The following is a 15,407-nucleotide window of genomic DNA, read 5'->3' as shown; positions in this document are numbered from 1 at the left end:
TCCTCCAAGACCCCTAGGAATGGAAAAAGCATAAAAATTTGGGAGGACAGTATTATGGGAAGCCCTCCCATAACCTACCAAGAAAATATTCATGCCTTAAGAGGGTGGATGAAAGAAAAAGGAATCAACACACTCGAAGATATCTCTCATTGGATAGATGGGAAGTGGACTGATTGGAGGATAAATAACCTTCACCAACGCCTCGAAACTCAATGGAAGACCTTATTAACTCTTCTCAAAGGAGCAACTCCCCTGAGTCATGACATTAAAGACTCATGGAGACTATTCAATAAAATCTGGTTATACTACTATACAATCACAACAAGCAAATCAAGATTGGGACTATTGGAGGAATATGTGGAAAATTGAAAGTCTGCCAAAAGTCAAAGTTTTCATATGGACTCTCCTCAAAGGTAAAATACTAACAGCTGACAATCTTAATAAAAAAGGATATCCATACCCTTCTCGTTGTGCTATATGTCAGGTAAGTGAAGAAAGTATACAGCATCTTTTCTTGGAATGTGCTTTTGCACAAGAATGTTGGCACCTGTTAGCAAGTCCCCTGGAGGTCAGAACTAAGCTAACTCAGCCTTTTAATGAATTCTTCTCCACATGGAACAGGAATTAGCTTCCTACCTCATGAAGGTCTCTGAGATGAGAGACTGGCTGCAAGAACTAGGAGAAGTTATGTCAGACAAAGAAATGACTACTATGGTGTTCAATGCATTACCTGAGGAATGGAGCAACTTCGCATCAAGTATAGATGCCAAGAAGAAAGCCACCCCGTTGAATGAACTTTGGTCTCTATGCAAACTCGAGGAGACTAGACTCAAAGCCAAAGATGATGTGGGATCAAAGGAGTAGGAATTTGCTGCTATGGCCAAGAGAAAAGGGATATTTGGCAAGTTTGGTCCACTGAGAAAGGGTAAAAGAGATATGTCCAAAGTCCAATGCTTTGGCTGTCAAGAATATGGGCACTATAAGAGGGATTGTCCTAAGTTCAAGAAGGATAACAATAAGAGAAAACGAGAAGAAGCCCACATTACCCAAGTGAAAGAAGAAGATAAAAAGCAAAAGGAGGACCCTCCAGATCTCTAGTATGATTAAGATCAACTTCTTCACATAAGTCTTCTTTAAATTTTTGGGTATCATAGGAACATGTCGCAGTACGATAGAATCCATGATTTATGAGAATGGCATCTTCAGGAATATAGGAGCATTATGTAGAAGTAGCTCAGATAAAGATATTCATTTAGGAAGGATATAGCCATTGGATAACCTCATCAATGCATAAGGGAATGATCATGATCAAGAAGAAACATCTTAGAAGGCCACTATCATCAGCAGAAAAGAACATTTGCAAGATGAGGATCACAAGGATCTTCTGGTGGAATCTTCAATAGAAGATTCATGACTTCATAAAAGGCAGATGTCTTGACGCGAATTCCACTTATGGGAATTCAAGGAAGGATGATAGGTCGACAGAGAAAGATGTAGCAAAAGAAAAGGAGATTGAGATAATCTCAATCTAGGAAGTTGTCAAAGGAAGCGAAGATGATCAAGGAAAGAACTAAGATGAGGTATGCATGCATCTATGTTTTCAGTTAAGTCACGTCATTATTTATGTTAATGAGCATGAGTAAGTGCTCTGATAGCATGGTCAAGAATAAGGAAGATCTCTTTCATTAAGAATATGCATGAAATGTTTCACTCACTAATAAATGTCAATATGAGAAATGTCCTCATATGGAGTATGAGGTGTTTGACAAAGAAAATATATAGAGAAGCATATGAGATAAAGAGATCAGGGATAAAAGGACACCATGGACACTAGGAATCACCATTTGACAGATTTGTTGAAGGCATCTCCAAGAAGAAGGCACGAGAATTCTAACTAAGGAAGAAAACGATCAAAGGACCCTTGACACATGGAAAGGCCTTAGAGATGTGAAAATGCAAGATGCTAATGATTCAAGCTAACAAGATGTCATGATGGAAAGCCATCTCATAAGGTACTATTTAATTTAATGTTATGCTTTGATCTCTTGAGTAATTTATGGATAGGTTCATGCAGGGCTACTGGAACAAGGGTTGTATGTGCACGTACAACCAGCATTCATGTGGTGGATGGAAATTCCTGAAAGAAACATGATAAGGAAGAAGTAGCCATATGACAGAGGTTCCAGATATGTATCAAGAAGGCCACTTTCCATGGAGAAAGGAATGACATGACGAATTAAGAAGGAAAGTGATGAATGGTTGATGCCCTACAAAGACAAATCTCGACTAAATTTCATGACATCAAGGAAAGAAAGTGATCAAACAGCTGAAGGACCCGCAAAGAAGCAGTTGTTGATGGAAAGGAGAATCCCTAGTTGAGAGGGAGCTCTGACAAGTCCCTAATTAAGAGGGAGCTTGGGCAAGTTCCTAGTCAAAGGGAGATTGGGTACATTCCTTCACAAGAATGGGCATATCTTCCCTAGTTGAGAGGGAGAGATAGACACAACATTATTGTCTTCACTTGGGAAGAAAGAATGGAGGATTGGGTAATCATCTAGCATCCAATGCTCTTTGAGGATGTGTAGGGCATCCAAGATAACAGTAGGCAAGAGGACCGATATTCTTTGAGGGCCGGGAACCCAAGATAAGAATAGTCCTAGAAGGTCATACTCAGTTTACACCCGGGTGGGTATGTACCTTGAGAGGCAATGATGAAGGTGTCTATAGTCATTGGTCTCACCAACACTATGCTCTGATCTATTAAGAGATAGAGTTGTCAATCAAGGCCTTGATGTGGAAACAATGTTGGTTACTATGATGCTATAACATATGGATTTGCCAATCCAATTTCTCTTATGTGAATTCTTCAATTTGAAAATGGCCAAACAGCTTGTAATGATGCATGAATACCTCCCTAGTTAAGAGGGAGTGTTGAAGAAAGTGTAACTAGGTTCGATCTTCATAAATGTAATTTTGATCTTTGTACTTGTAAAAGAAAAAAATTATTATTTTTGTCATTATCAAGAATGGATTTCTTGTACATTCGATAGGTCAAGCACATGTTTAAGTGCTTCTAGGAAAGTCAAAGAGTCAACGTAATTATTGAAGACCCATGTGGGCATGTTACACTTTGTAAACATGTGTATTAGAGTCAAAAAAATATGTTTGGAGTGATCATCCAAAGCAAAGACAAGTCTCCTCTTTATGTCGGCTCAAGAAATGAATTTTTATGCACAAATGTCAAGTCGGCCTATAAGGAGACACAAACTCCTATATATAGAGTAGTTCGACCTCACCATTAGACCATCAAGTGATCTTTGAAATCAACGAAGAGAAGAGGCAAGAAAGAGGTGTGAAAAAGAGCAAGAAGAGTGCTTCTAGGGAAGCGAAGAAGAGAAGAAAGAAATCCGAATTGTGGAGGATTGTTTTAGGGCTCTTTTCTGTCACACGTGTGAAGAAGGAAGGACATTTTTTGCAGTCATATCAGATCTAGAAGTGCAGCAACTTAAAGGGGTTCGATTGGGCTAAAGAGAGGCTCCAAATAGGCCTCCATCTCCAGTGAAGTAGGTGCCATCTCAAGCGAAGGAAGGGAGAAGCAAAAGGAGGTCAATTACAAGCCTAAATCAGCCACATGTGCGAGAATCCAAATTTGCAGTAGGGTTTAGAGGATCTGCCTCTAAATCAGAAGTATACCTCAAGGAAGAGCCTCGTTATCTAGCCTTAGTATCAAACTGAAGGAAGACTATCAAGTAGGAAGAGAAAGAAATCAAGGTGCAGTGCAGAAGAGGCATCAGTCGAAGGACAAGGGAAAAGAGACTGTGTCGTGTGCTTGGAGGATCTACTGGTCAAGGGACTAGGGTTTGGCATTTGTCAACTGAAGCTTCAATAAGAGAAATTTGCAGAAGGGTTTTCCTCTCTAAGTGAGAGAGGTTTTGCCCTGGCTGAGAGCCAACATCTAGTGTTCTTGTCTCCTTTTATTTTGGTAACTATTTGATGAATTAAGAGAACGCACACTGATAATAATAAGAAAAGATTGCTTTAATAAGAAAAAGTAAAAAGTGCTTCACAAATAGTTATCATCGATAGAAGAATCTTACTATAACCTAGATGCCCTAGATTCTTCAACAAACAAGGGACTTGAATAAGGATTAACATATATGAGATATATAACAACTTCATCTTGGTGTATTAATAATGTTTTCAGCTATCGAATGCTTGTGAAAATTACAAATTTGATTTTCGCCCATCTATGTTCTTCATAAATTGTTATTTACAGATATATATTTCCTGTTCATTTGACATAAGTAAAAGATGATTTTGATGAGTGATTTCACATCATAATTGAAGAAGCTAAGTGTTGAGAAATCTAGGGCAGTCAAATTAGGTGATTTCTCTTGTTATCGATAACTGCTTGTGAAGACTTTTTACTTTTCTTAATTAGGTTGTCTTTCTTTTTCTTATTATTATGTGTTCAGCTTCATCAAACAGTGACCAAATCATAAGGAACAATGAGACAAAGGGCACAAGACATAGGCGATCAGCCAAGGCCAAAACCTCTCCAAACTTGAGAGGAAAACCCACACAATTCTTCTTATAGAATCTTTGATTTAATGAATTCCAAGACCTAGACCCTTGACCAAAAACTCCTCCAAGACCAAGTCAATTCTTGCCTTAATTCAAAAACAACTTCTTCTTGCTAATGTTGCAATTCCTCCTTCTTTCTTAACCCTTGGCCCTACAACCCAAATCTGAGATTCTCGACCTCTCTTTCTGCAATTCTCAGCCTCCTATAGATGACTGAAATTTTCCCATGTGTGGACAAAATAGGGTAATGTTAACCCTTTTCCTCCTTCACTTGGTTTGTGCTAGTCCTCTTGTAACTTCAGCTCGCAAGATACTCCTTCTCTTTTACTTATTTAGGCCTCCTTGAGTTGATTGTGCCTCTCATTTGTTGCAGTAGGTTGGGCCCTAATCTCCTCGCATGTGTGAACAGAATTATCGCAAAAATAGTTCCTAAAATTACTTCACTCTTCCTTCAATCTTGATATCCTTTTCTTCGCTTGGTGAGAGGTTCTTTTCTTGCCTAAATATTGAACTTCTTGTGCTTGAGTGAGTCCTCTTCAAATGAGGTTGATGGCTCTATATATAGTCTCCTTGACACATCCTTTTAGGCAGACTTGAAGTATCCTTGGGCCAACTTGAAGTGTCCTTAGGCCGACTTGTTGCTCCATGAGGCTGACTTGATGCTTTGCACATTTGACTTGGTCTTGGAGGGTCTTTTGACTCTAATTTCACTCAAATAAATTCTTTTTACAATATGTAACATGCCTAAGAAGGGTCTCTCATACATGACAATGACTCACTTGACTTTATGACAAACCTAAGAGCTCACAATGGGAGCTTGACCTAAAAAAAATTGCCCTAGAGTATGAAACCCATGTCTCAAGATCAATACTAATAAATTTATTTTTTCTCATTACATTAAATACATAAAATCATGATTACACGTCATTATGAAGACCGAACCTAGTTACATATTTCAACACACCCTCTTAACTAGGGAGGTATTCATAATCCATACAAGGTACTTAGACATTCTCAATCTGAAGAATTCTCATAAGAAGAGTCGAATTGGTAACTCATTTGTTTAGCATCATATCATCCAGTATTGTCACATAGCAAGGCCTTGAATAACAACTCTGTCTCTCCATAAGATCAGAGCACAATGTTGGCGAGACCAATGATTTATATACACCACCATCATTGTCTCTCTTAGAACATACCCCACCCGAATTCTCTTGGAGTATGTTCCATCAAGACTATCCTTATCTTGGATTCCCATTCCTCAAAGAATATCGGTCTTCTACGACTACTCTTATCTTGGATTCCATAACACATCTTCAAGGAGTATCGGATGTCATATGCTTACCCAATCCTCCATTCTTCCATCCCAATTGAAGACAAGAATGATGTGTCTATCTCTCCCTCTTAACCAGGGAGGATGTTGCCATTCCTATGAAGGAATGTACCCATTCCTACAAAAGGAATGTACCCAAGCTCCCTCTTAACCAGGGACTTGACCAAACTTCCCCTTAACCAGGAATTTGCTTCCAACAGCTCTCTAGGTGGAGATCATGGGACAAATAGCTGCTTGTAGGACTCCCACTTTCAATGTCATGAATTTCTTCTTTGTTATGGAGCCTACATCTTTTTGGAATTCTTCGTAGGGCATCGACCATCCATCACTTTCATTTATGAATCATGTCAGTCATGTCATCCTTCCTTTCAATGGAAAATGATCCATTAGTCCATATCTGACCTTCCTTCATACCTTGCTACCTTCTTCACAGCATGTTTCCATAAGGATATTTCATCCTACCACACGAGTATCAGTTGTAGATGACATCTACAGCTCTATCTTTGGTAGCCTTGAATTAGCCCATCCAAATATTGTTCAAAAATCAAGAATGAACATTACATCAAATTACCTTTGTGATGGTCTTTTCATCATGACATCTACTTTTTTGTAACATTAACATCCTGCATACATATTGACACATCCAAAAATATTAAATGTCAAGGGTCTCTTTCTCTTCCAGACTTCATCGGAGTCTTCATACCTTTTTCCATGGAGATGTCATGGTCAATCCTTCTAGTCATCAGATGTTGATTTCCTTTTCTATGTGACCATAGTTGCATCTTTCACGATCTCTCCTTACTTTCTTCACATACTGCTCCCCAGGAACTTCCATCCATAGTTCCTTTATCTTTGTCAACCACCTCATATTTCATATGAGGATATATTATGTTGATTTCATCTAGTCAATATGTGAACCATGCCTTCATGCATCCTTCCAAAGGAGGAGATCCCTTTCTCTTGATCATGCTCATGAGGTAGAGCATTTATCCATGCCATCTGCAACTATATGACATGACTCAATTTTATCAGATATAAGTATACATACCTCATTTCTTCCTTTTGGTCATCTAGACTTCGTTCGACAGCTTCCTTAATTGAAAGAACTTCAATCACCTTGTCCTGCTTCACTTCTCTTGACATCATCCCATGAATCCCATTCAAGATGGAATTCTCGGCGAGACACTTGCTTCTTCCAATAGGTGAACCTTCCAATGAAGATTCCAACGGAGGATCTTGATCATCCTCGTCCTGCAAATGCTCCTTTTGAATAATGTATGACGAGCTTTATACTAGATAACTTTCTCCTCCTCATAACTACTACTTATGCTTCTAATGAGGTTACCAAGAGCTACATCCTTCTATAGGTGACTGCTATAGACTTCCATTTCAGCTATCTTTCATGCTTCTTTATGATGATGTCACGAGCTCTTGCTTTCAATCGTATGCTTCTATGATGCCATCTCCCAATACGATGCATCCAATCATGCTTCTAATGAATCCTACCATGATGGCTATAATTTACAAAAGAAAAACTTGAAACAGAAACTTGAAAAGAACTAGGTGGGGAAGACTATCTCATCATAGTAGAGATCTTTTACTTCCTCCTCCTTGGATTTCTTCTTTTCAACTTCTTCCACTTCTTCAGTGACACGGGCTTGTTCCCTTCCTCCTTTATTGTTGTCCTTCTTGAGCTTTCGATAATCTCTCTTATAATGCCCATATTCATGACAACCATAGCATTGAACCTTCAACATGTTCTTCTTCTTTTTCTGAGGACCAAGCTTCCCAAACTTCCCTTTTCTTCTAGCCATGACAACAAATGCTTGAGCTTGCTCGCTTGATCCTACATTGATTTCTTCCTTCAGCCTAGGTTTCTCGATTTTGCACAATGACCGTAGTTCATTGAATGGAGTAGCTTCCTTCTTCCCATAGATGATTGATGTGAAGTTACCCCATTCCTATGGTAGCGGATTGAGCACTATGTTAGTCATTTCCTTGTCAGACATTATTTCTCCCAACTCTTGGAGTTGGTCTCTTATTTTTGACACCCTCATAAAGTATGAGGCTATTCCTTCTTTTGATATCTTCATCTTGTAGAGTTCTTTCCTTTACGAGATCACTTCTCCTACAGTGCTTACGAAGAACAATTCTACAAGTTTGTCATATATTTCTTTTGACGTTTCTAGTTTTGACACATAGGGAATGAAGGGATCCTTGATGAATTCTATGAGAATCCTTTGAGCCCTTACTTCCCCTTCCATGAACTTTGCAAGAGTTTGAGCTTCTTCCTTTGGAGGTTTTGTGATTGAGCCCTTAACATGTTCCACAACTTAATTTTCTATGAGGATTAAATCAGTGCTCTTCTTCCATGCAAGAAAGTTTGATGACCCAACCAACTTATTGCTCTCCTTGCAAAAAGACATTTTGATAGATTCAAATGTGGACATAAAGATACTTACTTGTGAAGATACTCCTTGATGACAATATCTTCAATCTGCTGCCTTCTTGAGTTTGATGATGATATGGTAATAGAAGATTTCTTCTTGAAGAAGATGTCTTCCTTCAAATAGTGATCCTTGTCTTAGAGAGAGGGAGATCACCTTGACTTCTTGATGATGTTAATAGCTCCTTTCTTGCTTCCTTTGGATGAGTAGACTTCAAGATGTTTCGATCTTCTATTTGAGTAGAGATAACGGTCTTTTGAGACTTTCTTCCTTGAGATGATGATTTGAGCGAGGTTCCCAAGAATGCTTCTAGTGTGGGCTTCTTCTTTGATCGATCTAGGGTTTTGACACTTCCTTCAAGATGATGATGAAATCATTGTCTTCGAAATGCCTTGGATATGAGAGGATCTTCTTTATGCTTTGAAGCCCTTGATATTCTTCTAGAACTTCGGTCCTTGAAAGCTTGAGTGTCCTTTATTGAGCTGCCCTTCCTTGCCATGTTACCTTAGCTCCAATACCATGTCGAGAAATCAAGGGCAGTGAGATTAGGTGATTTCTCTTGTTATTGATAACTGCTTGTGAAGACTTTTTACTTTTCTTAATTAGGTTCTCTTTCTTTCTCTTATTATTGTGTGTTCTTTTTCATCAAACAGCTACCAAATCATAAGGAACAATGAGACAAAGGACACAAGATATAGGCAATCAGCCAGGACCAAAACCTCTCCAAATTTGAGAGGAAAACTCACAGAATTCTTCTTCTTATAGAATCTTCGATTTGAAGAATTCCAAGACCTAGACCCTTGACCAAAAACTCCAAGACCAAGTCAATTCTTGCCTTAAGTCAAAAACAACTTCTTCTTGCTAATGCTGCAATTCCTCCTTTCTTAACCCTCGGCCCTGCAACCCAAGTCTGAGATTCTCGGCCTCTCCTTCTGCAATTCTCGGCCTCCTGTAGATGACTGCAATTTTCCCATGTGTGACTGAAATAGGGTAATGTTAACCCTTTTCCTCCTTCACTTGGCTTGTGCTAGTCTTCTTGTAACTTCAGCCTGCAAGATACTCCTCTTTTACTTATTTCAGCCTCCTTGAGTTGATTGTGCCTCTGATTTGCTGCAGTAGGCTGAGCCCTAATCTCCTCGCACATGTGAACAGAATTAGCCCAAAAACAGTTTAAAATTACTTTGCTCTTCCTTCAATCTTGATCTCCTTTTCTTCGCTTGATGAGAGGTTCTTTTCTTGCCCAAATATCTAACTTCTTGTGATTGAGTGAGTCCTCTTCAAATGAGATCGATGGCTTTATATATAGTCTCCTTGACACATCCTTTTAGGCCAACTTGAAATGTCCTTAGGCTGACTTGTTGCTCCATGAGGCCGACTTGTTGCTTTGCACATTTGACTTGGTCTTGGAGGGTCTTTTGACTCTAAATTGACACAAATAAATCCTTTTGACAATATGTAACATGCCCAAGAAATGTCTCTCATACATGACAATGACTCACTTGACTTTATGACAAACCTAAGAGCTCACAATGGGAGCTTGACCTAAAAATAAATTTCCCTTGAGCATGAAACCCATGTCTCAAGATCAATAATAATAAATTTATTTTTTCTCATTATATTAAATACATAAAATCATGATTACACATGTCATTATGAAGAACAAACCTAGTTACATATTTCAACACTAGGAGCTGTTTTACAGCTCTAAAAGTGAGTTTTCAGATCTGGTTTATGCATGATAAGACTGCCCTGGAGGGCTAAAACTTATTAAGTCACTTTGGTATCTTTTCTCCTTGGATTTCCTAAGAGATTGGGTTGTTAAGGATTGAAATATCGTTCACTTTCCATTACTGTTTTGTTTCATATTTCATAACATAACTAAGGCTAAAAATTCAGAGGGTTAAGATCCAGGAAACCTCTAGTCAAAAAGGTGAAATTTCTGTTTTGCATTAACATATTCTGCTGGGAAATTTCTACAGGGAATTCTTATATTTTCACAATTTGTATTACTATGTTTTTTCCGTATTGCGACATTTTCATATAGACTCTCATGGGTCTACAACTCGACCACTATGAGGTTGCAACAGTTTATCTAACCCGCAACTTCACAAACTCCTCCAATCCCATGCAACATTGAAGGATTAGAATTTGTCATTTGACTTGAATCAAACCTTCTCCTTTACTTTTATGTTCCAATCAACCTTCAATTGAGGGAACAGTAAATTAGGCTTTTTTTGTGCACCATGACTGGATTGTGGGTTTTCTACTTTTCATCGAATCCGTACTTTACCTTGACTAGTGCACCTCAATTTTATCTACAGCAATCGATCTTCTACAACACAACTTCTTGGTGTAGTACAGACTCTTCTATACAGAAATCAACACCTCCTTGTTAGGCTCTTCATTCAGTAAGGCTGGCTCGGAGAGCTTCAAGTTGTTTGCATCCACAAAAGAATATATGCCCATACTTAGCTCATACAATCAAAAAAGTATTTCACCCATCTCTTCAAAATTTTGAAAGGTCATTTCTGATGGGTTTCATTTTCTTTTTTTATCATCTGCCAGAGAAATCGATAAGCATGGAAAAGGATCTCAACACCCCACTACCCTCTGCCAGGGTACATACTAAAATTCAGCAAACCATTCCTATGGTACATTCTAACCCTAAACCACCTCATCACTTAACTCTCATCATTTTTTCCTAAATAGATACTTGTGCTGTCATAAATATATCTGGTGGTTTGTAATATTATTTTCCCAGAGTTTGACCCCATAAATATGACTATAATTATTAATTACACTGCATTTGGTATTCTTTTATAAATTGTTTTAACTTTTAAGCCACAAGCAATTTTAAATTTTTGCTTTTAAGACTGTCACTCTCCTCTAAAAGTTGGAAATTATTTTAGGCATCACATTTGTATCATGCCACAAATATCTAAAGAAGAGCTTAAAGAATGTTGTATGCTTATAAATGACTCCAAATGATTGTTCGAACATACATTCATGTTTTAAATTAACAGTGTCCATTGCTCACGATCACAAATTTTTAAGCATATTATACACTTTGAAATGACCAATGCAACAGATTTTAAATCATGCACTCTTGTTTTCCAGGATCACATATGAAGCTCAAGGCAGCAGATGCCTCCCAGATGAGTTGTAGGGAAGGGACTATCATGGTCAAACGTACCAAGGAGAGCAATACAAAGGTATACAGAAGGTTAAGGGCAATTGTGGCTAGGTTGAGGGAGTATAATTAAGAAATGTTGTGAGGGCTGAAGTGGGATTTATGGTGGGATTTATGGTCGATTGTGTACCTTTATAAGTCACAACCAAAGAGGAAAATGGGAGTACAATATGGGTGGTGGAACGAAATTGGGGTAAAGGAGAAAAGCGACATCTAGAGGGTAGGTTGGGTGCCACCAGTGACCAGACCTGTGGGGAAGAGGGAAATGAATAAAGCATCTTTAAATTGTCATCAAGAGGGTTTTGAATTCAATTTGCTAATGACTTATTCTTAGCTTTCTCTTTCACACATGCATCCCATTGGACTCTCCTTCCTAAATGTAAATTGGTAATAATGGAATGTTTTTCGATGCATAGTTACTGATTGACCATCAATTTCATAACTGTAGTCCACCTCATAATGGATGTAATAAACAAACCTCCAAATGTTGTCGCAGATCAAGTCCTTGGAAAGTGTATGTGTGAACAAGATGCTTTGTAAAAGCAATACCTAGAGTTGAGACAAAATATCATCAAGAATCAAAATGAAAGCTAGTAATATAAACATCTCCTCATTTCAATACAACAAAATTTCATATTGGAGAAGAAAACAAACAAACATAGATCAAACCACTGAGTGAGATACATATAATTTACCTATCAATGTTCCATCAGAGCTCCACAATACTCGATTGATAGAAACTGAAGAATCTTTGACAAATGCAGCCTTCAAAATTAAAAGGAACTGTCACTCTTCAAACATCCAATGACTATTCAACAGCCAGATTCATAATCAACAAATTTAATGGAATATGCATAGTATTTGGGCATTGTACCTCCAAATGATTGGAGCAATTTGCATTATCCCAAATTTTAAAGGGCCTTGTAGCCAGCTTTTCTCTTGAACCGACCTCCCATAATGTTATTTCTCCATTTTTGGTGCCCACTGCAAGCAAATTGTGTAAGATATTTAAATGGTCCATTTTATTCTCTACATTGCACCTCACTAAAGCTATTGAAGAAGTTCACCCATAGTTATAGACTACCAGTTATATGCAAAAATTCAAAATCAAGTCTTACCTAGTAAAAATGTTTGTTGAGAAGGATGGAAATCTATGCTTGTGACAGGATAAGGTTCATTAAGTGCCCGAGCTAGTGTCTTTGGAAGGTCATCTGTTGACCATGGTACTCGCAGAGTAGGACCTGGATAGGTTGCCTGTGAATGTTTCAGAGTATGTTAACATAAAATTTCAAATGATAGGTCGCCTGTGAGCCAAATCATGTTCTACAGCATTACTGACCCAGTGGCTTGCAATCCAATGTAAGGAAATAACTACACAATTGTATATCAATCACCCAGCTCTCATTGGCATAGGATAATTGCAAGCATAAAAAAATAATAAAAATTCGTTATCGCAGAAACAACTTGCACCTCATCAAGGGACTGGGATACAGGACGCAAGCGCTTGATTAATTGCTCAGAATCAGCAGTTTGATAATCCACCACAGATGAACTGCCTGGAGGAGTTCTGGGACGTTTTAGAAGAGTAGCTGTAGAAAAGAAACCAAATATAAAATAAAACAGACAGATTTCTAGCATGATTGAGGAACAAAGTTATGATAATCAGGCTCATCATCTTTAAAAATGTGAAAAAAAACAATCTAAGTGGGAGAACAGTTGCTAATACACTTTCTCAACAAGTCAAGTCAAGATCAAAAATTTGAAGCCAAAATCATTTAAATGCAATAATTTATAAGTAGCCTGAATATTCACATAAAAGAAAATTAAACACTTGCATTCCACCAAGACAATCAAGTAATATAAATTCAATTTTGAGAAGAATGGATCACTTCTTGATATTCATCTTGTAATATTTTATCTTTGACTCAAATGGGTCTTCCACATGATAATAATAAAATAGCTATACATACATAATCTGGCAACAAATATAACCAGAAAAACACATCACTGGATCACAAAAAGAAATAACCTTGATTAGGTGGAACTGGAACACTAGGTCCCACAGCAACAGGAGCTTGGGGAGATGTCACCATGTTGGGATTTGACATCCAACTTGCCAAGCCACTAGTAGCGGTTGAAGATGATGGAAAAGGCTGCAGATTATGTTCCAATCAGATCATTGTTGTTAAAGCAAATGTCTCAATAAATTCACCTACACTACTTGCCAGAATTGAATACAAACAATTATCTTTCAATAACTTTTTGAATGTGTATTGAAGGAGCCAATACCCCATGGGGTCCAATTGGTGTAAATGTGGTTGCTTTGGGTAGCACCCCCAGAGAAGCCGTAGGCTGCGTAGGTGTCCGGGCTCCATTAGGAGGTCCACATGCATGATCAGTGAACAATGTCTTTATGTCTGGGTTTGGTCTAGGATTTTTGCAAAGTTGGTGTTGCCAGTTCAAGCTGCCAAATTCAGTTAGAACTTAGTATATATCAGTGAGCAACAATGGTAATAACTCTATATTACAGAATCTAAACAACGACCACTGAAAACTAATCTATGGTCCTAAATAGAGAGCCTTGTTACATTGGCATTGAACACTGAAAACATCTATTAGTAGCTTCCATTTGAGATCCTAATCATTTAATCTAGAAGCTATCTTAATTGTAAATGCTAAACACTTATAATAATATACCCAAGCTGAAATTTTTGGCTCTTGAAAAATTAACATAAATATATGATTTCCCTGCATGTCATTGAACAACATTTTTGCACTAATAGATAAAAAAAATAAGAAAAAGATTCACCTTTGATTAATTAATGTTCGTAACCTTGATGCTTTTAGGTTTGGGTAAATGAGCTTTTCTCGAAATAAGGGATTGGCCTCTATCAACTTTTTAAGTTCCGACATCATAATGGTTCTGGCAGACTTTGTATCACCGTATTTGGACAGTTGTTCATTTTCTCTGCAAGCATTTGGAACAAGCAATGAGTAACTGTAACGTTCTAGAAGGAAAAAATCCAGAAAGATAAACTGCCTTCTCTTGTAAAGAAACCAATCATACTTGTATGTAGAAAATCATCAAGAAACTTCATTGAATATTTAGCTCATAAAGAAGGATAAGCTCACAAGATTACAATATAAATGCAATGGAAAGCACTCTGACACTGAATGAAGATGAGAAAGCGGATTTCTGAGACAATACTTGGAATGTGTTTTCAATAAAAAAATCTCAATATGCTAAGTAAAACATTCATAATTATCGAGCCTAACACTATCTGTCCATATGAATTTGGCAAAAGACCAGTACAAATTCTATAACAATTTGCAGGCAGAAGACGGTGGAAACAAAATCGACAGAGTTTGCCCACTCTAACTTGATCTTGAAAGCAAAGCTACCATAAAAGACAGCTCTTTAGGACACCTGACAATGCCCATATCACACCAAATATGATATCTGCCCCTGGAAAGGATGAACCACAGTTAACATTGATGGAGCTGACAAAGACAACCTGGAGGGGTTGTCAAAGATAGCATTGGCCTCATCCTAAATATGCACCAAGTTGTTAGGTATCGTTACCCATCATGTTAGCAGGGGTACGTGTATTTATTCGCTTTGCATTATCACAAAGTGTGCCTTCCTCTTCAAAAAGCTTTCTCCTCAAAGCTTATCGCTGTCAAGGTGTGTCATCTGCTTCTTGTCTCGTAATCTGTTCGCATATTCTATGAATTCTTGGAGTTGTCATCTTTGTTGATATAAGATGATAGGATCCTCTAAGTGATAAACAAAATTGTTGCACTGAGAAGGGATCGGACCATCCTAAGTCAAACTTCTATGGAATCTTGCAGT

The 15,407-nt window shown here is 37.8% G+C and overlaps 1 protein-coding gene across 2 annotated transcripts in view; it reads right to left on the bottom strand.

Moving 5' to 3' along the window:
• The window catches only part of LOC149174761 (protein TPR1-like), an 88,897-nt gene that overhangs the window by 49,786 nt on the left and 23,704 nt on the right, over window positions 1–15,407 (bottom strand). Inside the window, exons 5-12 of one of the 2 annotated variants that reach the window (XM_089419408.1) lie at window positions 14,364–14,522; window positions 13,844–14,018; window positions 13,584–13,707; window positions 13,025–13,110; window positions 12,673–12,808; window positions 12,429–12,538; window positions 12,250–12,319; window positions 12,033–12,103 (exon numbers count right to left, since the gene is read on the bottom strand). In XM_089419408.1, the coding sequence (XP_089275534.1) occupies window positions 12,033–12,103; window positions 12,250–12,319; window positions 12,429–12,538; window positions 12,673–12,808; window positions 13,025–13,110; window positions 13,584–13,707; window positions 13,844–14,018; window positions 14,364–14,522 (931 nt within the window). Of the gene's footprint in view, window positions 1–12,032; window positions 12,104–12,249; window positions 12,320–12,428; window positions 12,539–12,672; window positions 12,809–13,024; window positions 13,144–13,583; window positions 13,708–13,843; window positions 14,019–14,363; window positions 14,523–15,407 lie in introns of both variants that reach the window. The other variant, XM_089419407.1, reaches the window with a different exon arrangement.

This window comes from Pinus tabuliformis, chromosome 4_1, assembly GCF_031772625.1.
Source record: "Pinus tabuliformis cultivar Carrire ecotype Pingquan chromosome 4_1, CPIR1, whole genome shotgun sequence".
In the NCBI taxonomy this organism is placed as follows: domain Eukaryota; kingdom Viridiplantae; phylum Streptophyta; class Pinopsida; order Pinales; family Pinaceae; genus Pinus; species Pinus tabuliformis.
The sequence above is the reverse complement of the archived record's forward strand: the minus strand, read 5'-3'. Positions and strand labels throughout refer to the sequence as shown.